Below are 24028 nucleotides of genomic sequence, written 5' to 3'. Positions count from 1 at the left end.
GGAGAATTAAAGACAGGTGGATAAAAAAACCTGACCACAGTATTCCTTCATAAGCTCTGAACTTGCAGAAACAGCTGAACTCTACTTCGCCTGCTAACTCCCAGGTCCGAAACTAGGCACTCGAGCAACGTTTGAGCTGCTTATGCCTGTATACTATTTTATATTGCCAGCCTTTACTGTAGTTAACTTATATCGTCAAAAGCCTTATCTCATATAAAAACGCGTTGCCTATGCCGAATACTATATGTGCCTACATAACAGTACGTACGAACGGTAATCAATCAATCGATAGCCCAGTCAAGCGTTTAATCACTCCATCTCCGTTTAATGATCTCAGATAATATCCGACATTATTTAGTCTGGGAAACAAAACCCGTGAATATTGACTTGGCTGTTCATATAGTCTTGTTATTCTCACGTCTGTCGCACACTTTGTTCAAAATAGTCTTGCTATTGACACGTCTGGTTCGCGTGTTCATATAGGCTAGTCTTGCTATTCTCACGTCTGTCACACACCTTGTTCATATAGGCTTGCTATTGACACGTATGTTTTGCATGTTCATATAGACTTGCTATTGTCACGTCTGCTCAACAGCTTGTTCAAATAGTTTTGCTATTTTCATATCTGTCACACACCTTGTTCATATAGACTTGCTCTTGACACGTCTGTTTTACGTGTTCATATAAGCTTGCCATTCTCATTTAGAACTTAACAATAGTATAGTATTTTAGGAAGAATATTTAGGATAGATTATTAAGATAATACTCGCCTTTAGTATAGTATAAATTTGTTTGTGGATTATTTTAAAAGTTTCCGGATTAGCTTTTAATGGTTGACATTACGGTGGGTATTGATTGCCGTCACAAGGTTAATGAGTGTGTCGGCCATGTTTGTTGGGCTTTGATTGGTGCTGTAGACAACAGTAATTATATGATTAGTATCGCCGGCTTGATGAAGACTTACCGTGTGCAGGTGTCGAGGGGTGGGGTTACGTTTAGTTGTCTGTGAAGTGTCAGTATGTGTGTGTGTGTGTCTGTGTGTGTGTGTCTGTGTGTCTGTGTGTCTGTCTGTCTGTCTGTGTGTCTGTCTGTGTGTGTATGACTCTCTCACAGTATGTTTGTGTTGAGCAGTTAGATTCAACTTTGCCGAGGGAATGAGTGTTGATAAAACTCGTGTTGTGTGAGAAAAGTGTGTGCGTGTCACTAAATATGACTGTGTTCAAATTATATGTCATTACCCGGGGTTGGGGGGGGGGGAGGGTCGATAAGACTATGGTTGTGTCCTAGTTACCAGTCAACTATCCCGGGGGAGTGGGGCTACGATACGGGCGGCGTATCTTAGCTTACAGTATATTTGGAGTAGTACTTTTGCCAGAATCTTATGATAACTCTTCTAAAATTTGACCAGGTTAGTTGTAATATCTTTTATATTATCCTTACTGTTTTGTGTTAGGACCAGGGTTAGGGTTGTAGCATGACTTGGGTTTGGATTTGGGTTATGGTTAACGTTGAGATTTGCAGGTTATAACCCATTTTTTTAATAAGACGGTTCCATTTTTTATGGGATTATCGGACTCTTGTAACGTAAAGCCCGAATTTGAAAACTTGAAAGCAATGTCAATCTGTTGTAGGCATTGTGTTCATAGCTTCTTCCAGCACCTCTTTGGGGAATCCACCCCCAGAACGAAATGAAATTTATCTATAGAAAATATATACTTTTGACAGTGTCCGCACCCCCTTTAGTCCGCCCCCCCCCCCCCCCCCCCCCGGAGAAAAAAAGTCAGTCTGGAAGAAACACTGATTGTGTTGTCCACATCACTAGTCAAACTTAATTAGATTAACTCCCCGTCTACCGTTTTAAAGGAAAAAAATAATGTACTCAAGATTGTCTTAAATTATAAAGCAATTAATATCCTGCTGATTTAATTAATAAACTCGCAGTTGGGTTGGTTAAAAATCATACTATAGTTGTTTTTTTTACCAACACTATCTGACTCTATTAATAGATCTAACCTTACGATAGACCTCTCTACCATTAAATCACACATCTCTACCATTAAATCACACATCTCTACCATTAAATCACATATCTCTACCATTAAATCACATATCTCTACCATTAAATCACATATCTCTACCATTAAATCACATCTCTACCATTAAATCACATATCTCTACCATTAAATCACACATCTCTACCATTAAATCACATATCTTTACCATTAAAGCACATATCTCTACCATTAAAGCACATATCTCTCCATTAAATCACATATCTCTACCATTATGCCATACATCTTAACCCAACAATAGGTCATACGTCTCAACATACCAAAGGTCACGCGTCACTCCAGCAATAAGGTCATAGGTCTCCCATCAATAGGTCAGAAGGACCTCCATCTGAACGACCCAATTACCGAGGCACCTGTCTGTCCTAACGTTTGCCTCTGACAGTTTTGTTTTAATTAAGCTCCCCATCTTGGCTAATCCTGGCACATTTCTTCGACAGCTAGATGGAGAGGGGGTGGGGGATTGGTAAAAACGGACTGAGAGAGGGGGGTAGTGGAGGAATGGTCTTGATGTCTAGGAGGGACGTTGGCATTTCTTGCCTTACTGAGACTTTTGGTGGGTGGAAACTTAAGTGTCCGTCTCAGGGAGAAACAAAGTGTCTTAATAAAGACTGATCTTCTTAAGGGTGGGCATGTGCAATAGGTTTTGTCTCCGTTGTTAGCAAGCCACTTGCTGGTGTTAATTCATCAGGTTAACAAGCTCATTAGTGGCGTTAATCCAACGTGTTAGCAAGCTCATTAGTGGCGTTAATTCAACGTGTTAGCAAGCTCATTAGTGGCGTTCATTCATCAGGTTAACAAGCGAATTGGTAGCGTTAATTCAACGTGTTAGCAAGCCCGTTAGTAGCGGAAATTCAACATTTTAGCAAGTCTTTTGGTGGTGTTAATCCATCATGTTAACAAGCCCATTATTTGCCTTAATTGTATGTTAATTATATGTGTTAACAAGCCAAATAGTTGCTTTAATTCATCATGTTAACAAGCCCATTAGTGGCGTTAATTCAACGTGTTAGCGAGCCCATTAGGTTGCGTTAATTCAACTTCGAAAGCAAGTCTTTCGATTACATTAATTCAGCAAGCTTACAAGCTCATAGGTGATGATAATTCACATTGCTATTAAGCCCATTACTGGTGTTACTTCACCATCCTACCAAGCCCATTACTGGTGTTAAATCACAATGTTAGCAAGCCCATCATCATGAATGCGGGGCGTTAATTCACATTGGAAGCCCATTGGTTGGCTGATTGTATCTGGTTGTGTGTATCTGGTTGTGTGTATCTGGTTGTGTGTATCTGGTTGTGTGTATCTGGTTGTGTGTATCTGGTTGTGTGTATCTGGTTGTGTGTATCTGGTTGTGTGTATCTGGTTGTGTGTATCTGGTTGTGTGTATCTGGTTGTGTGTATCTGGTTGTGTGTATCTGGTTGTGTGTATCTGGTTGTGTGTATCAGGTTGTGTGTATCTGGTTGTGTGTATCTGGTTGTGTGTATCTGGTTGTGTGTATCTGGTTGTGTGTATCTGGTTGTGTGTATCTGGTTGTGTGTATCTGGTTGTGTGTATCTGGTTGTGTGTATCTGGTTGTGTGTATCTGGTTGTGTGTATCTGGTTGTGTGTATCTGGTTGTGTGTATCTGGTTGTGTGTATCTGGTTGTGTGTATCTGGTTGTGTGTATCTGGTTGTGTGTATCTGGTTGTGTGTATCTGGTTGTGTGTATCTGGTTGTGTGTATCTGGTTGTGTGTATCTGGTTGTGTGTATCTGGTTGTGTGTATCTGGTTGTGTGTATCTGGTTGTGTGTATCTGGTTGTGTGTATCTGGTTGTATCTGGTTATATCTGGTTGTGTGTATCTGGTTGTATCTGGTTGTGTGTATCTGGTTGTATCTGGTTGTATCTGGTTGTATCTGGTTGTGTGTATCTGGTTGTATCTGGTTGTGTGTATCTGGTTGTATCTTATTGTATCTGGTTGTATCTGGTTGTGTGTATCTGGTTATGTGTATCTGGTTGTATCTGTTTGTATCTGGTTGTATCTGGTTGTGTGTATCTGGTTGTATCTGGTTGTATCTGGTTGTGTGTATCTGGTTGTGTGTATCTGGTTGTGTGTATCTGGTCGTGTGTATCTGGTCGTGTGTATCTGGTTGTGTGTATATGGTTGTATCTGGTTGTATCTGGTTGTATCTGGTTTGCCGACAGTTCTGATTGATGGTCCGCGGAATCCTTGCTCGTGTATCTTAAAACTGACATCATGCTTTGAGCTTTTTAATGGGGGGCCTTATCTCACTCTCACGGTTCGTTACCCCCCACCCCCACCCCAACTAAACCCTCCATATTTTCACCAACCCACTTTCTCTCCCCCATCCTTTATCTTCTCTCTCTTTTTCTTTTTCTCTCCATGCCTCTCTTTCCCACTCTTTTCTCCGTAATCTCTATGTATCTTCTGTTTACTCAATCTCCCTCTCTTCTCTTTCGTCCCTCCCACCTCACTCCCTCCTTCATCTCACATTCCCTCCTTCACTTCCGCTTCCCTTCTCTTTCCCTTTCTATATTCCCTCTTCATTTTCTCAAACAAAAATATGATTTACCGGATATTACACGATACGTTGTGTATAATTCTAACTAGCTCTACATAGTAAGTTCTGAAAATATTTTATATTTCAACTGTGAAAGTGATTTGAAGAACTCGCTAAAACATAGACCATTCATTTTTAGTTGTTGTTTTTTTTTTTTCGATTAAGAAAAATCAATAATCAATCCAATAAACATTTATTAAATATGTTTTACATTGAATTTTTGTAATGTTGTATCAATCGATTGGTTGGCCGATGTATTTTTATATAGCGATTCGTCGTATGAATACACTTGTCATTAAACCAGATGCTTAATCTGGCAATGCCGACCCCGCTGTGATTTCCGTGGTTGAACTGTGTGCTCATTCATCGATGGATTAACACCACGATTAAATCTAATCCAGCGTGTGTTACATCCATTAATAATCCATCATTAACTTACCACGCGCGGAGTGTAGCGTTGACTTTATGAACACAATGGAGTGTATACCTACACGCTTGACAGTTGGATACCCCAGCCTGGGTGAGCAGTTCCAGCGCACGAGCAAGTCTTTCAAGTACCGACTGCCCGAGGCCCCGTGCTCGTAGACTGGGGGAGCCGCCAGGATCGAGGGAGCAGAAACAACAACGGCGCCCTCACCGGGACATAGCATGTACCAGCTGACAGACCCATGGATCTTCATCGTGAAAGGTAGGCATAGGAGGGTATCAAGGGGGGGGGGGGGTGAGTGGAAATAAAATGTATATATATATATATATATATATATATATATATATATATATATATATATATATATATATATATATATATATATATATATATATATATATATATATAAATGTGTATATGTATATGTATATGTATATGTATATGTATATGTATATGTATATGTATATGTATATATATATATATATATATATATATATATATATATATATATATATATATATATATATATATATTTGTGTGTGTCTGTGTAAATATGTATACGTGTGTGTATATTCAAGTACGTAGAACGTCCCTGAGTCCAACCAACTCTGATGGGTACCTGACACGTGAGAGAAAGTAAAGGCGGCTGGGTATAACGCTGACCACACTAGCCCTTCATATGCCGAGGTCACAGATACAGGTTAACTCTACTTCACTTGCCTCATGGACCGTTAGGTTCGAAAAGGGAACTTTACTAAATACAAATATATATATATATATATATATATATATATATATATATATATATATATATATATATATAATATATATATATATATATTATATATATATATATACATATATATTATATATATATATATATATATATATATATATATATATATATATATATATATATATATATATATATATATATATATATATATATATATATATATACATATATATATATATATATATAGATATGAACCTCTAAAGATATATAAATTTATGCACATTTTTATTATGTTTCCCAAGTTAAGGTATTAAAGGCATCTTTTTCATAACAACGGTTTTCTGATGGACACCTCTGTTTCTCAAACTAATTAAGATTTAAGACGTAATTATGTAAACATTTTAACCAACCCCTCCCTCCCCTGGTCTTGTAACAAAAATAAAACACAACCCCTCTAAATCCCGTGTAATTATTCTTCGATCAAACCAAAACATAACAGTGTACTCTCGTGTCTTAAACCTGCTCACTCATGAATTGCTTGTCGATATAGTTGTACGCTGCTAAGGACGCCAGTACAGCTTAGTGGTTTTACGCGAAGATTGTAGTTTGTGTGAAGACTGGGATGGAAATATCACCATCTAATACGTGATATCCCCTGGATAATTGGCCGTGTGATTAGCGCACTAACATCGCCTCCGGTTTGTTTTGATTTCATTTTTTCCCTCAGTGATGTGAATAAGCGGTGGTTTATAAACCTTAATTTGTTAGTCTTTCGGAGAGCTATGTGAAGGGTGAAGCTTTAGCCTCATTTAAAGACATTGTACAGTGTGTGCTCACATACGCTCATGCACGTGAATGAAGATCGATGTGGTGTACACGGGAGCAAATATAGATATAGACTTGTACACATACGCTAATGTAGATTTGTACACATACGCTAATATAGACTTGTAAGCTAATATACACTTGTACACATACGCTAATATAGATTTGTGCACATAAGCTAATATAGACGTGTACACACAAGTTAATATAGACTTGTTCACACAAGCTAATATAGATTTGTACACATAAACTGATATAGACTTGCACACCTAAGCTAATATAGGCTTGTACACATAAGCTAATATAGACTTGTACACATAGCCTTAAATAGAATAAACATGTACACATGCGAAGGTAGACGTGTACGCATGAGCTGAGATCGATTTTGCTTTACACGTGAGCTAAGATAGAGGTGCACTCGTGTGTTACAAGTCAACTAAAATACTCACACCTTAGTATGAAATAAAGGAATTAAAACACAAATAAAACTGATGAACACTATAAAACTACGACACAGAGATTTATGCTTATAAACCTCAAAAGCTCCGACGATGTAAATCACTGTTAAATTATTTATAGTATACTATATACACTTTACATCTTGAAAACGTATGACGAACGAAATTTTAATTAAACAGTTGCAACATAACTATCTGTCCTTTCTGCACTGATGATTGTGTCAGCTGATGGCGACCGTGTGTGTGGGGGTATGTGTGTGTGTGAGTGTGTGTGTTGAGGGGGGGGGGGGGGGGTCGGGCTGGGAAGGGTGTGGGAAAGGAGAAAGGAAATGAAAATATCCAATTTCTCAAATTACAATAGAAAAACATTATTCCCAATCTGATTCTAATTGAAAAGGAAATTCAAGAAATGTCTGACAAATGGGTCTAACATGTCGGGGGGGGGGGGGGGTGAAATTATATCGATGCAGAAGAATAGATGCAAATCCAAAGCTGCCTAGTGTTGACAGTTTAAGCTCTGAGCTGATCAGGAGCTGCTTGTGATAAAAAAAATGTACATCTCTCAAAAACTCAAAAACGGTTGAGGATTTTTTTAAAAATGTGCAGATAGTTTGTTTGGCGCAAAGGAACACCGTTGTATAGCAGTTATCAGAACATCAAAAAGATCCCCGAAAATACATGATAGAACATCGGGAATATCCCCCACAAAAACTACCCCACTGAACATCAAATTTTTTAAAATCCCTAGCAACAGCCACAACACAAACCACCAAAAAACCTAAACCCTACAATGGCACTTAATAGAACATAAGAAAAAAACTACCAAACCCCATAAAGATGAAAGCCACCCCACAAAGACCACAATAAATCACCAAAATTCCAAAATCCCACCAAAAAAAATCAACAAACCACTGTCTGGATAAAACTCTCAGTCCGGATGGCGTAGAGCAGGGTTCGGCAACCTTTAGGGGCGGAAGAGCAACTTAATTAAGTGATTAATTCGAGTGTTAAAAAGTCTTTTAAGTACAAATTTGACAAATCCCGGCAAGAGTGGAAAGGGGGGGGGGGGGGTGCAAATCGAAAGTTTGAGGAGGGGGGTGCAAATCGAAAATTGAAAGTTTGTCCCCGGGCGCCGGGAAGGGTAGCTACACCTCTGAATGAGACAACATTAAGGGCCGCACCGGGTGACACCCGCCCTCGCTACGCCACTGGGAGGGCGGGAGGGATAGTGTTGAATTCACAAATTATGAATTGCTGATAAGCAGAAAATAACACAACTAGATGGCGGCGTATACTACGTCGCGGGTCAGCTCGTTATTAATATTTGTGTATGGAGCTGAAAAGCCGCATCTCGACATCAAAAGAGCCGCATGCGGCTTGCGAGCCGCACGTTGCCGACACTTGCTTTATCCTATTGTGTTCTACATTGTGATGGCCGGAATAAAGAGACACATTTCCTCTAGCATAACAACTTTCTGTTAAAGCTGGTTACTTAATAGGCATAATTGATGTAAAATTACAAGTTTTGAATAAATTAATACCAGGACTACTAATGATTTTAGTAAGATAAAAGGTAGGGTGAAATCTTTTAGACAATAATTCGAACTGTTAAAATCGAAACAGATTTTGGTTACTCTTTCCAAAAGATGTTAGGAATGTTATCTAAGAAATGAGTTCGAATTATCATTATTTGACAAGGTACATTTTTCTATGGCAAACAAAATGAAGGAAGTATTGATGTCATTAACTAATGTATCTATAATCAATAAAAAAAAAAAAGCTACTTAACGTTTACATGTTTTTACATTTTCAAGGGAAACAACCTTTAACCGAGTTTCCCATTATCTTCAAAAAATAAAAAGATATTTAAAATTACATAACTAATTGAAAATCATTGTTTATCATCATGTTAAACAACAATTATTATTGACTGTTTGTCTACTCTGCATAATTTAATGACTTTGGGCTTCCCATTTGACTCTAACTTAACGAGAAAACCTTTAACAGAAGTGAATATACATTTCTTTTACAAATGGTAATCGTGCTTAGCTGAATTACTTCTTCCCATTTATACTTTCTCGCATATACGAAGTATAGAGAAATAACTAAAGGATGGACTGTACAAAATTAAAGGAAAATATGTCACTCGTTCAGACAAGGTTGATGATTCTTTACTTGGTGCTAATCCCAGTGCTGAAGAGCAAGAGGAAGGTGCAGATGAAAACTCCACATCTGGCATTGATGTTGTGCTAGATAACAGGCTTATGCCTACTGCTTTTGGGTCAAAAAAAGAATTCCAAGCATATTTTAAGGATTTTGTCAAACGTATAGAAGAGAACAAGAAGGAGAATGATACTAAATTTGATGTTGACGCATGGCGGAAAGAGATTCAAAACACTTTCAAGATAGTTTGTGCAAATTTTGACTACGAGTTTTACACAGGATCTTCTAGTAATCCTGATGGAAGCATTGCCTTAGTCAGATGGGAAGCCCCAGCTGGTGAAACAGACGAAATACCCTTTGTGTATTTCTTTGCTGATGGTGTTAAAGAAGAGAAAGTTTAACAGTAGTCAACCAAGAGCATGCTCATGATGGCCACAAACAGCTGATAAACAAATTTTTACAATGAAAACGAATTTTGGGATCTATTTTTGTGGTCACAGACTGACAGTATACAAAATATTTAGGCATGAACTACTATATATATTTGTACAGGATATTTGTGGTCAGTTTCTGTATAAATAAATGACTATACTAAAAAAAAAAAAAAAAAAAAATAGAGAAATTCTTGTGTAAATTTTTTTGAAATTTCAAAACTGAAGTGCACTGTATTTATTTGAAAAACTAAATAAATCTTCAGACAACAAAAAAAAAAAAAAAAAAAAAAATGAAAAACTCTTGTAATACGGAAAAACAAAATTTTGCAATCTTGTCCGTTTGTCTGTGTGTGTGTAAACACGATAACTTGAGTACCGCTACAGCTATTTTATCAAAATCGTAGATCCGTATCAACTTTTGAGCGATTTCCGATAACCGGAAGTGGTACTTTTTCTACTTTGAATTTTTCAAAAGCCTATAACTTAAGTACTATTTCAGGTAGATAAATGAAATTTCACATGTTAGTAAAAGATCCAATTCTCTACCTTCTGTCAAATTTTGAGTAATTTCCATTGACCGGAAGTACTAATTTACGCTATTTCCGATTTCTCAAAAAACGCATGTAAATTTATAAAGTACTAATAATATTGCGCACTATTATGCACATTTTGTTTTGGCGTTCGCTTGGTGCGCAATTCTTTTTCCTATGAGATTCTTTTCTATTTTTAAAAGTTTAAGTAATTAAAAATCATGTCTATATTCCAAGTTATCTATATATATAATTCTCTTCTTCGAGCCGTTAGAAAACAAGCTGCAAACGCTCTCCCTACCTCCCCACCCCTACATGGTTTTAGTGAGCTATGTTCACTCTAAATGTTTACAAGCAGAGCCAACGATTTTAAACGTAGGGGGGGGAGGGGGGGGGGAAGGAAGGGGGGGGGGGGGTTTATTGGTCCTTAACGAGCTACTTATAGTGTTTTAAAGAAATATTTTCAGTGTCAGCGTTGGTACTGTCGAATTCACAAATTATGAATTATTGAAAATTAGAAACAACTAAATAGCGGCGTATGTTATGCCGCGGGCCGGCTCGTATAAGAATATTCGAGAAAGTTTAGGGGAGATCACTCCCGGTTTATTTTGTTTGTCTACAAGAGGAACATAAAAACATCAAGACGCATTTTGATTCCCATGACCATATTGCACCCAATCAGTGACTCGCTCCGAGGGAGTGGGGAAAAGTTGGGGTGTCGGGGGGGGGGTCCTCTAAACAAACTCGCAGAGTAAACACGCCGGATGAGTTATCCTCCAGTGTCATGTAAGCCACAAGACACAGTTGGGGGGTCGGGACGTGGGGGGAGGGGTGACGGGTTCTCTCTAGACATGTGTGTCTACTTTATGAGGTTTAAAGTTTCATCTAGACGGGGCCTGCAAACAAATCAAAGCTAGAGACGTTTATTTTTACTATAAAAATAGGGGAGTGAATTTCTAAGAATAAAATGATAACGTCAGCTTAAAGAAAACGAGGATTTATTATGCTGTATCGATATATTGATTGATTTTAATTTTTTTGGTTTCGTTCAGGGATGAAAGAAGTTTTTGTTTAGACTAAGATAAATGAGACTTGTGTTTGCGTTGTTAAAGTAGAACTTGGTAGACATGTTGATGTAGTTTACAGGTTGGCGCGCCCATGACTGTCTAGAGACATAAAGAGTTGCATCAATTAAGACTTTTTACAAGTTTTTATTTAACTCACGGTCTCTGTCGTTCTGTCGTCAGTCTGTCTGTCTAGATCGAAACGCCCGAGCGAAAATTCGGGCACTTCTAACTTATAGATTCGGTTCATAGTTGGTACTTGGGTCAAGACATGAAGACAATACAACATGACATTAAATTTGAATTAATTTTTATAAAAAAAAATTAAACTTAAGTCTGGCACTGACAGGGACTGTGGAATAGAAGAATTTCTCAAATTTAATGGTGCATCATAAAGTCTGACACTGACAGGAATTGGCCGATAGCAGGAGTTCTCAAATCTACAATACCACATAAAGTCTGGCACCTCTAGGCTGAACATTGAAATCACTGCTTCGATCGCCCCCTCTTGTTACAGTTCTAGAACCAGTCACAATTCTGTTACGTTTGATTAAGAGATCAAAACAAAACCAAAAACCTGCGCAGGTCGCAGGTGGTTCAAACTGTCGTCCAGGTCTGTTAAACTGTCGCCCGTCTATCACTGTCAGACCTAATGTCCGCATCCTGTCTAACATACAGTCGGACATTATGTATCCGCTGTAAATCCGTATCATGTCTAACATACACCCGGACATCCTGTGTCCGCCTTAAGTCCTTAACTTGCCTGGGTTACTGACGTAGTAAATAATTTACCGTTTTTTACTTCTAATATCTGTTTGTAGGACACATTGTCAGTCAGTCAGACAGCTTGACAGACAGCTTGCCAGACAGTATGACAGACACCCCGAGGACCGGAATACTCGCGTTTTCCGGATGTTGCTGTCCGCTTACCGCGAGAGAACGAACAGAAGGCAAGCTCCTATTGCAAGATTCTGTCGACATAGCATACAATATTACTGGGCGTTAATTTGTTTTAGATGGATTGATTTAACCCCATGTGGACTGTTCTAATCATTCTGGGTTCGATGGAGGGCTAGATCGATGGGTCAAGGCCGGCTGGTAGTGCTTGAAGTGTTAGCATAAGCGTCATGATTCAATTCTTAACATAAATGTTGTGTGCGGGTTACTATGAATGGCGTGATTTAAGGTTTTGCAGGCAACGCCGTGGTAAAATTATTATCAGAAATAATGAGAAATATGGTTTAAGGATTATTATAAATGTCACGAATTAAAATGCAACAAAAGGATTAACAACGCCTAGTAATTATAATAGGAAATAATTGTGTCAATTGTACAAAATGTGGGTACCTTTTTCATGTCGATTATAGACGTATCGGTAGTATTACATAATTTTAAGATTTTATCTATATCTCTTGCATCACACAATTTTAACGCTTTATTCAACCCCATGTCTGTTGTATTACCTAGCTTTAACGCACTTTGAAGCAGACGATATTTTAACCTCCATCCCCAGACACCATCCATCAACAAACCCCCCCCCCCTCAGACATTTTCTCTCCTTACCCCCCCCCCCCCCCACATCTCCTTCCCATCTGCTTATTTCCGCTTCCTGCCCAAACCGTGCGCCCTAGTCCTTGTTTACACGGATTTTTCTTATGGAAGTGACCCAAGTGCACGGCGGACATTCAGCCAGTTCACGCGACGTGACCCATTCAGCCATTTGACGTCACATTCAAACATTTCACGTCACGTGACCCATTTAGCCATTTGATGTCACGTGACACATGTAGCCATTTGACGTCACGTGACACATTTAGCCATTTGACGTCACGTGACACATGTAGCCATTTGACGTTACGTGACACATTTAGCCATTTGACATCACGTGACACATTTAGCCATTTGACGTCACGTGACACATTTAGCCGTTTAACGTCACATTCAGCCATTTCGCGTCACCTCTGTTTAAAGCTGTCCGCCTCTCTCTCTTGATGTCCCACTTCGTTCATGGCTGTTGTATGCCACCTGTAGCTATAAATAACCAAATGATTTTTAAAAATCATGTTTAAAATGTAATTGTAGTTTTATCGTTTAAAAGAGGGCTGATTAAAAAATATTTGATTCACTCGATTAAAAGAAACAAAGAAATGTTTTAACATGAAAAGTTGCTGTGTCAAGTTAGTCTTCAGTACAGATATCTCATTCCTTTTGTACGCAAGACATATTAGGGCCAATGCAGTTATTATCTTTTTCCCTTTTTTGCCAATGCAAATATAGAATCTTCAATTTCTCAAATCGTGTTTCAGTGCGACATACGATCTTGATTTCGTGAAGTTATAGTTTATCGCGATCCGGTATTTTATTTTTATTTCATATAGACAATCTTGGTCTAGTTTTTAAAAAAAACTACCTTGCTGAAAACATATTTCTGAAATTGAAAAACTCCAATACATTAGCTTGAATATAAACATTCAATGATGTGAGGTGTTCCCTATCCCTATATTTACCTCAAATCTAGCTTTTATCTTAACATTACACCATGTCATTTTTGTTTACCGCTTCATCAAGCCTCTGAATATTTTTAAAATGAACAAAAATCCTGTTCACAAACTACTGAAATACAAAATAAACAAAGTGTTAGTTATACGTGGTCAAACCTTAATGAGCTGTGTTTATTATTTTAAAACTGTGGTCAAACCTTAATGAGCTGTGTTTATTATTTTAAAACTGTGGTCAAACCTTAATGAGCTGTGTTTATTATTTTAAGACTGTGGTCAAACCTTAATGTGCTGTGTTTATTATTTTAAGACTGTGGTCAAACATTTATGTGCTGTGTTTATTTTAGGACTGTGGTCAAACCTTAATGTACTGTTGTAGTTTATTTCATAGTGGCCGTGTGCATGCTTCTGACACTAAATGGCACGGTTTCTGTTAAGTAGACACACCACCCTCGGCATGAGACAAAAGACATAGAGACCACGTTTGACAGATATTGGCTCACAAAGTCACGTGGTTTTCTTTAAAAGAAAATTTAAAAGAAATTCTAAATCATTAAAAAAATTGAAAATAATCGTACCTTTTTTAAAAAGATAAATTTCTTGCTTTAAATGTTGCTAGAATACAAAAATCCCAAAATAATTAAATGTTTTGCAGAATAATATTTTCATTTAGTTGTTTTTATTTTTAAATAATATATTTCTAGCTCAGATTTTTAAAATAATAGTTTTTGTATTAACAACGACGTAAACAATGTTTTTCTTCTCCTAATCCCAGGATTTAATTAATTATGCTAAAGACTTTCGCCTTAAAAATAGAACAAAAACATCAGAGAAATTATTTTAATGCAAATTCGGGGCTATTTCGATATAGCTCTTGCATTCAATTTCCGATTTCTTTTTTTCCCACTTATTCCAATGTATTCGTCCTTTCTGTTCTTCACAGTGTGCATATTGTCTCAATTTAATTTATTTTTTCAAAAACTTTGTACAAAAACCATGACGCGAGTTTCATTTTTCCTGGATTCGAAAAGCATTTTGTAATCTTATATTGAATTTTTAGCCTCTTTTAAAAAGATGCAACATCATTAGATTTGTGATGGCTTTGTCTGAATTCTTGTTTTTACTGCTGTTATTGTTTGAAAAATCCGAAATTCTTATCGATAAATTCTTCCCTTGTATGCTTTGTTTTTAAATTATTAAGATTTGAAATACATTTTGAATTAACATTTTTTAGCATAAAAGTATGGATTGTGTGAGATTTTTTTATGATAGTGTCGGAAGAATGTTAATTACACCCTAATCACTTTATATTCCAATACTGATTATAAAATAAAAACTTTCATAAACAAAACCATAATATTTCTCAGGTTAAGACACATCATAAGCTTAACTAAAGAACGCAGCTCTTGGTTAGCGTTAAGTTTAGATTTCAATAGACTAAACAAATTATCTTTTATTAACTCTTGGCTGTTGATTGGGTGCTGGGACCCAAGGTACGGTCTCGGGGCCCGTCGTCATTAATATAACACATTGACAGTTGTAATTTCAGAGATTGATATAATCTTCGACAAATGGTTATCAGTAAACTACAATAATTATCTCCGTTATGTAAAATCAAAGATCGATATTATCTGCGTTAAAATAGAATCAACTATCTAAGATAACTGCGTTAATTAATAATATCAATGATTTGTAGTGCATGGCTAAAACTATTATCAATAATCTACATTATGTGTGTTAATGATAGAATCCAAGGCCCATAAACATCTTCCAATTTAAAGAAGGGAGATAACCACTTGTAAACAATAAAATGTTTAGAAGAAGTGCGTGTTGCTGTGAATAAAAACGTATAAATAGACATCTTGATAGACGATGGCGTCGTGAAAACATGTGGTCAACCACTCACTCCCCCCCCCCCTCCACCCACCCCCGGCATCCCAACCATCTGAAGCATTGATCAAGTCAAATCATAACGGCTTTATCGATACCCACGGGTCGCACTTTGACCCAGACGTGAGAAAAATAACCGGGAAAGAGATTTATTTTTTTACGTCTGCCGCCACCACTCCTCCCCCTTTTTTTTATCAAACTTCCGCTTCTACCATTCGCCCCACCCCCTTTTCCCCCCACCCCTCATTTTTTGACTATTTACATTTTCCCCCTCCTCTTTAAATTGCCAAGTCCCGTTATTTCCTTTTTGGCAAGTATTTAAATTTTCTAAGACTCTATTTCACAAAGTTAATAGAATTCATGAAGACAGACAACACAAGAGAGAACCAGGCCCCAGATGGCATACACTGAATGAAGAGTTCACCACACATTTGGTGGTGGTGTATGAACGTTTACCCCCCCCCCCCCCCCCCCCCCCCACACACACATCTCTAAACATACCAGTGCTGAACACAACACCACATGCAATAAGACTTAAGGACCTCTGTGGTGTAAGCAGTGAGGAAGTAAGGGGATATAACTCCCCAATTTCACCCAGCATGAAAGTTGTCTAACTTTAAAATTACAGCTGAACTATTGGCAGGAGTGCCCACATGACGTTTTGAATGTCAGAAAAAAACAAGTTGACAACCTTAAAATCATTTTAGTCTATAAAAAGGAAAGTAAAGAATCTTCTTTAGACCTAACGATCCATTGGGCAGACGAAGTAGAGTTCATATTTCCTGACCATGGCATATGAAGGGAAGTTGTGGTCAGCACTTTGTACAGCCGCCTTTACTTTCCCTAACATGAGTTAGATACCCATCAGAGCTGAGTGGACTCAAGTTCATTCTGCTGACTTGGAGCCGGATTCGAACTCGATACTTTCTGGTTAGCAGCCTAGCGCTCTACCACGCCGTCCCACATCATGGTCTACAGGCCTATATATTTTCTTGATCTGGGATATGTGTAGAGTAGCAGAGTAGGGGGGGGGGGGGTGGCAGTGAAACGTGCTCGGTAAAATGCGAGTCGCAGAGCTTATAATTATAGTTCTAGTTGTAGACATCTGAGAGGCAAACTTAACAACACCTCGCGACAACCCATACTTCAAAATATAGATTAGAACAAAAGAAACGAACTAAAGCAAAAATCCATGCTTTGTTTCGTCAGACATGCTTTTAAAAACTGCTCTAACCTGCTAATTGAATTTACATAATTCATCAATTCGCTTTCAAGCTACTTGTCTAATTTTCTACACAAATGCCCAGCTGTCCAGACTTAGACGTCCAAAGATAATTTTCTCTTGCTTATCGTCTGTGTTATTCTATTAAACTAAGGAGAGCCAAGCTCTTTAACGATCGTCTAAACGATGTAAGCCACTCAAGGTCCGCGCCATATAAGCGTCTTCATTACTTCTATTTCATTTCCATTATTAAATAATTCAGTTGGATTAAATTAACGTTTTGGGGGATTAAGGCATTTTTCGTAATAAGCTTCAAATTATTTGTTATCTTTTGCATTGAGTTTATTATTTTTACAATCGTTTGGATAGCCAACAGGCATAGGCCTACACCATAGGAGAAATAATTCGGGGAATTTTCCTTCTACACTATGTTGTCTCGTTTCTTCCATATTTAGAATACCTAGGATTGTAACCAGTTCCAGTAGTCTTGGTAACACACATCCGTACCCCTACAGATATATATATATATATATATATATATATATATATATATATATATATATATAAATATATATATATATATATATATATATATATATATATATATATATATATATATATATATATATATATATATATATATATATATCCTGGCTATCTCTGACTGTTTCACATAAGGAGGCACATAGGGTTCCTTTCTGATAAGCAACAATATGTACCATGTCCCTTAACCTTTTGACAACATCACCCCATACGTCAATTGGATACAGTCCGTTGAGTTATGGTTTATGGTTATGGTTTACATAAGATTTGCAAGGTAGCCTACTCTAAAAAAAAACGCCGCTTCTCTGGTAATGAGGCTATTCACGGAAGGTCACTCTTGTCTCAGGATATTAACACTTTAATTTACCCTCTCCCCCCCCCCCCACCCGATCAATTCCCCCCCCCCCCCCTCACTTAAGCCCCGTGTCCTTAGGACTTGTGTCAGCCAGCGCCTCCAGCCAATCCTCACCAGTGACTGTCCTTGACACATTTGTTACTTCTGTTTATCCCTCCCCTCCGCACCCCCCGGCTGCTCCTCTTTCATGATTAGCACTGTGGAGACTGCTCACGTTTAGCACCATTTTTTTTTGTTTTTTTTTTAATTTATAGGTAAGGAGGAAGTTGAGAAAAGGAAAATAGAATGAGGAATGGGGGGGGGGGGGGGGGGGGGGGGGGGGGAGAGAAAGAAGAAAGTAGAAATGAATAGAAAAGAGATACAAGACAAAACATTGTTCAGATGTTGAACACAAGACAAAACATTGTTCAGATGTTGAACACAAGACAAATCATTGTTCAGATGTTGAACACAAGACAAATCATTGTTCAGAGTTACACAGTCAAGAGTTCGCCTACACATCAGAAACGGAGCCACGCATTTCTCACGCGTGTGCTTTCAGTGTGAGCAAATCGATTTTCAGCTGTTTTATAATGTCTATCACCCCCCCCCCCCCACCCCCTCTCCCTACATCGCCATGTGATGAAAGTATTCGTTTTTCTAAAGCCTTAGATTTTCTTTAAGCCTAGTTTGCAGTTTGTTTATTCGTGTGCTGTCGTTTTAAAAATAGAACAATTGACACAATACGCGTAATGTTTTATTTTTGTTATGTAAATCACAATCATTGTTAAGATAACAGTTTGCGTGTGTGGTCCATTTTTTTATTGTCCAGTTGGGAATCTGATAGTTCGTGTTGAGGTCATTTTATCGTGGGTTGTACGCAGACTGGGGGGAAAAATCGTTACCAGTCTATAGAAGTGGGACCAAAGATTGCGAACCCACCATAACATTGCCGGAAATAGAGCCGGCCTAAAAATAACTGCCTAGGACTTGTAAAAATAGCACGTAAAATTATAATTGATATGTCGCAATTTGGCAAGAATACATGAGAGTAGAGTTAAATAACAAGAGATACACGACGTGGATTTATTTAAGGACAAATCAATGACGCAGCTACTATACGAGTATTTAGCTCAACATGCGTAGCCCATTCCTGTCCCCGCTATGTTGTACTTCAATAAGCTTGAAAAGCTGGTTCCGTATGGTTCCACATGGTTGTTGCCAGAAAGCGTATGTTTCAACCAGAATTGATTAAATAACATTTGAGAAACAAGTATAAAATAACTCCCGGTCTTACTAAACGCTAGAAATATTCAAAAAAATATTTACTATTTAATTTGGATTAGTAGAGTCAGTGTGTTGTGGTGATAGGGTATGTTATATTATTTAATATAAATCAACTACTAGGCTATATACTCCATTGGCCGCTACTGTGGCAAATAATTGTTGTGATTTTCATTATTTTACTTTCCCTAGCCACTCTGGTTGACTTAAGAAGGGGTTGAGTGCGTTTTTTTTTAAATATATTTGAATTGATAGAATCATTCTAAACGGCTTTTCATCGAGTAATATTCAATACAAACATATGAACATTAGTGAAACCGATTGTTCCCAAACAGCTTTAATTTATTTTAAATGTTATAAAATTGTATCGCTTGCCATATATTTTTAAAGATTTAAAAAAAAAATTAGTATCATTACATAGACTTTTCAAGCCTATTGTAAACAGCGCTATTGTCTTGATTTTGAAAGGCCAGTGCAATCGATGGAACGTAAGCCGGGTTTTTAATTATTTACCTGTCTGGATGTGGTATTTTAGCCGGTCACATACACATATCTATGTTGTTGAAACCGGTTCTAGCTTTTTGGCCGGTGTAATACAAATCTGATATTTTAGAATTTCTCCTAAAGACCTGGTAGCTAAATACATTTTTACTTTCTCGTATATACGTAGTATAGAGAAAGTATTGTAATCGTGCAAAAAAAAAAAATCGAGATTTTTACAAATCTCGACGTTTTACACCTCACTGATACGGAAAAACATAATTTTGCAATCTTGTCCGTATGTCTGTGTGTGTGTGTGTCTGTCTGTCTGTCTGTCTGTCCGTGTGTAAACACGATAACTTGAGTACCGTTACAGCTAGGTTGATGAAATTTCATATATAAGTATTAATCGTAGATCCGTATCAACTTTTGAGCGATTTCCGATAACCGGAAGTGGTACTTTTCCTACTTTGAATTTTTCAAAAGCCTATAACTTGAGTACTATTTCAGATAGATAAATGAAATTTCACATGTAAGTAAAAGATCTAATTCTCTACCTTCTGTTAAATTTTGAGTAATTTCCGTTGACTGGAAGGAGTAATTTACGCTACTTCCGATTTCTCAAAAAACTAATGTAAATTTTTAAAGTACTAATAATATTGCGCACTATTATACGCGTTTTTATTCGGCGTTTGCTTGGTGCGCAATGTTTTTTTTATGAGATTCTATTCTATTTTTAAAAGTTTAAGTATTTAAAATGGATTAAAAATCATAACTATATCCCCAGTTACCATCCCCTGTTGTTTTATATAAGAATATTCGAGAAAGTTTAGGGGAGATCACTCCCGGTTTATTTAATTTATGCTTAGACAAAATCTCTTTATATGCTGAAATCTCGTATCGCTATTTGTTGCCTTACCCAGACTTAAATCTTGCATCACTTGTCTTACCTAGACTTAAATCTTGCTTCATTTGCCTTACCTAGACTTAAATCTTGCTTCATTTGTCTTACCTAGACTTAAATCTTGCATCACGTGTTTTACCCAGACTTAAATCTTGCATCACTTGTCTTACCCAGACTTAAATATTGCATCACTTGTCTTACCTAGCCTGCACATTCTGTACACCTCTACACCCCCATCACATCTGTACTCATCCATCATCCCCCCTCCCTATTTACCTATTCCTCCCCTTTCCACCAAGATATCCCCACCCCCAGCCCTACGGAGGCGACCGTCTCAAAAATTCAATCTGTACGCCGGCCTCAGACTGTCGTTTGCATAATTTTATATTCCCATGCTGGCTGTGATATCGCTTTTCAAATAAATGGCCAGTCTCCTGAAAGTCCGCACGGCCCTTTTCTCCATTTAACCGGCCCACAACGCGGAGCTAAATCTTCTTGGGCTATTTTTGACCTCACCTTTGACCCCGCATTCTTCCTTTCCATTTCTGGAAATGAAAATCAAAGAGCATGGAAATGCAGGCGTGATTTGCGACACGAAACTGTCCGTCAGGTATTTATAACTGGTGATCTAGAAGTTTCTGTTGTTATAGAATGTCTGGACGTGTGGTAGAATGGGATGTTGTTGTTGATGAAACGGGGAAATTGTTTAACACAATATTGGGAACAAACATTTAGACATATCACATTGATAAGGAGAAACTATTTTTTTAAACAAATCGGTTATTTTGAATGTACGTGTTGATTTTATTCCATAATTATATTTTGTCATTTATCTGCTCAAACGTTCTGATCATTCACTTGCACAACTTAACTATTACGTGTAGTCTAAGTCTAACCCCCCACTCCCCCCCCCCTTCCACCTGCAAATTTACTCATGAATCAATTATTCCTCCAGTGTTTATCTTTCAATAGATTGCATGCGGAATTTCCGTTTCCATGTTGGTTTTTTTTTAAATAGTTGTAGCATAAGAGAGCTTTGATCGTGTGGCAGAACCTATAGAAATATTATGATTGGCGTAAGTTATACTTTTACCCACCTCTTCTCATTAGATGAGCACCTGCTAAAGTTCTAACCATCTCTATTCAATTACTCATATCCTAAGCATGTACTGTATAGTTCGTTGGGTTTGTGTTGGCGCTTTAGTATCTTATTTTTCCCATATATATATATATATATATATATATATATATATATATATATATATATATATATATATATATATATATATATATATATATATATATATATATATATATATATATGTATATATATATATGTATATATATATATGTATGTATATATATATATGTATATATATGTATATATATATATGTATATATATGTATATATATATATATGTATATATATGTATATATATATATATGTATATATATGTATATATATGTATATATATATATATGTATATATATGTATATATATATATATATATATATATTATATATATTATTATTATATATATATATATAGATTATGTAAATTATGAACCATTACCTGTTTAGAAAGCATGCTAAATGATCTATATGATCACACCTATTTAGCCGCACTAACCTCAACCCTAATTAAAAACTAATTAAAGTACTTTAAAAAACCATAGTAAAATTACCTTTCAGACCTGATTGGGCAGATGAAGTAGAATTTACCTGTTTTTCTGCCCTAGCTAAAAAAAAACAACGAAAAAAACGGTTTGATCTGTTTTATGCCCATACGGCGCTGCCTCTCCTATCTTCTATCAGTCGTGTAAACTCAAGTACCTACAGTCTCCATTCCTGGAATCGAATTTGAGACTCACGTGCTAGCAGTCGAGCACTCTATCACCCAACCACTTTATCCCACCTGTCAATAAACCACCAAAAAAGGGGCTGACCTTAATCAGTTATAGTGGTCACACCTCCGCGTCCTGAACAACGCATTTAAAAAAAAAAAAACTCATGATTCATTGAACGGCCCTCCAACGGCAGAGATATGCTGCTGCACTGAGTACTTGCATTCAGAGATACAAAGGTCAACGTGCACTGAGCTGCCACTAAGGCAGGGCCGTCCCGGGTATGAAAGCTTTGAATAGTTAATAACATTTTGACAAGAATACGCGCGCCATGCTGGACTTGATCGATAATAGGTTGCCGGTAAACGGGAACAAAATACACACGCCCGTATTAAGCAAGAAACAAAATGTAGCACGGGTACACAAAAAAATGATGGTGTAGAACAACGATATGAGGAGGCAGTGTACTGTAGGTATGGGGGGGGGGGAGGAAGAATACTAAGTATTAATAATACTTTAAGACAAACCTAACCTGGAATAATCTCAACGTCTGCCGATCTATCTGTAATGTGTGTCTGTAAACGTACACTTTTCAACCATTTATAGATTTTCATTTATTTAATACAACAGTGCCAAATATAATACGCTTATCATTCGCTTTTAAAATGCAATATGAATACAAAATACTGTGCTTATACGGAGAGATAAAAATATTTGGTATGTATTAATAAATTTATACAAATAGAATTATGAACTAACACAAAAGAATTACGTAAACGGGTTTTCATTTTGTTGCTATGTAACAAAAGATTAAGAAAAACATATTCTCATTTTTTTGGGTAGATCTATGAGTGAACAGAATAACATACATATTTTCATTTTCTTGGCATGTAATATTAACAAAAAAAAAATTCATAAAAGTTTTAATAACAAGCTTTTATGTAATAATGCACTAAAAAGTATAAAATAAATTATAGACTACTATTTAAATAACTAGAAAGAAAAGCGTGGGTCACTTTAGTTTAGTATCTATTGGATACCTTTACTAATGTTAAGGAAGACACCCACGCTTTTCTTTCTAGTTATTTAAATAGTAGTCTATAATTTATTTTCTACTTTTTAGTGCATTATTACATAAAAGCTTGTTATTAAAACGTTTTTTATGAATTTTTTTTTTCAGTACTTTACATGTTTTATTTACAATAGAGTTACATGACTAAAAACCATTGCGCGCCTACTGAACGTGATGGCGCAGCCATTGAACGTGATGGCGCAGCTATTGAACGTGATGACGCGTGTGGTGTGGTTGGATAGACATGCCTACTAATTCGGTCCAAATTTTAATTAATTCATAAAAAATTAATTAGGCATCCAATTAAGTCAAATTTAATTTCAGATTGCATTGTCTTCATGTCTTGACCCACGTGCCAAGTGTGAATCGTATCGGTCAAGTAGAAGTTTCCGAATTTTCACTCCGGCGTTTCGGTCTAGACAGACAGACTGTCGAGGAAGTGAGTTAAATAAAAGCTTGTAATAAACATACGTTCATTTTACGGATGTGTGACATTAAAATTACATGAACAGAGGTTCATTTTGCGGATGTGTGACATAACATTACATGAACAGAGGTTCATTTTGCGGATGTGTGACATTAAAATTACATGAACAGAGATTCATTTTGCGGATGTGTAGCAAGATAATTAATTCCACGCAACATGTTCGTAAAAATTCGTTTGGCCCAATTCGACTTTTTGATTT

The 24028-nt window shown here is 36.8% G+C and overlaps 1 protein-coding gene across 1 annotated transcript in view; it reads left to right on the top strand.

The window, feature by feature from the left end:
• LOC131958194 (protein unc-13 homolog B) overlaps positions 1-24028 on the top strand; it is a 169614-nt gene that overhangs the window by 5187 nt on the left and 140399 nt on the right. The window contains exon 2 of the mRNA XM_059323073.1: positions 4800-5322. Coding sequence (XP_059179056.1) covers positions 5283-5322 — 40 coding nt within the window. The 5' untranslated portion in view covers positions 4800-5282. The remainder of the gene's footprint in view (positions 1-4799; positions 5323-24028) is intronic.

This window comes from Physella acuta, unplaced genomic scaffold (assembly GCF_028476545.2).
Source record: "Physella acuta isolate Inbredline_101_S28 unplaced genomic scaffold, ASM2847654v3 ptg001298l, whole genome shotgun sequence".
NCBI lineage: Eukaryota > Metazoa > Mollusca > Gastropoda > Physidae > Physella > Physella acuta.
The sequence above is the reverse complement of the archived record's forward strand: the minus strand, read 5'-3'. Positions and strand labels throughout refer to the sequence as shown.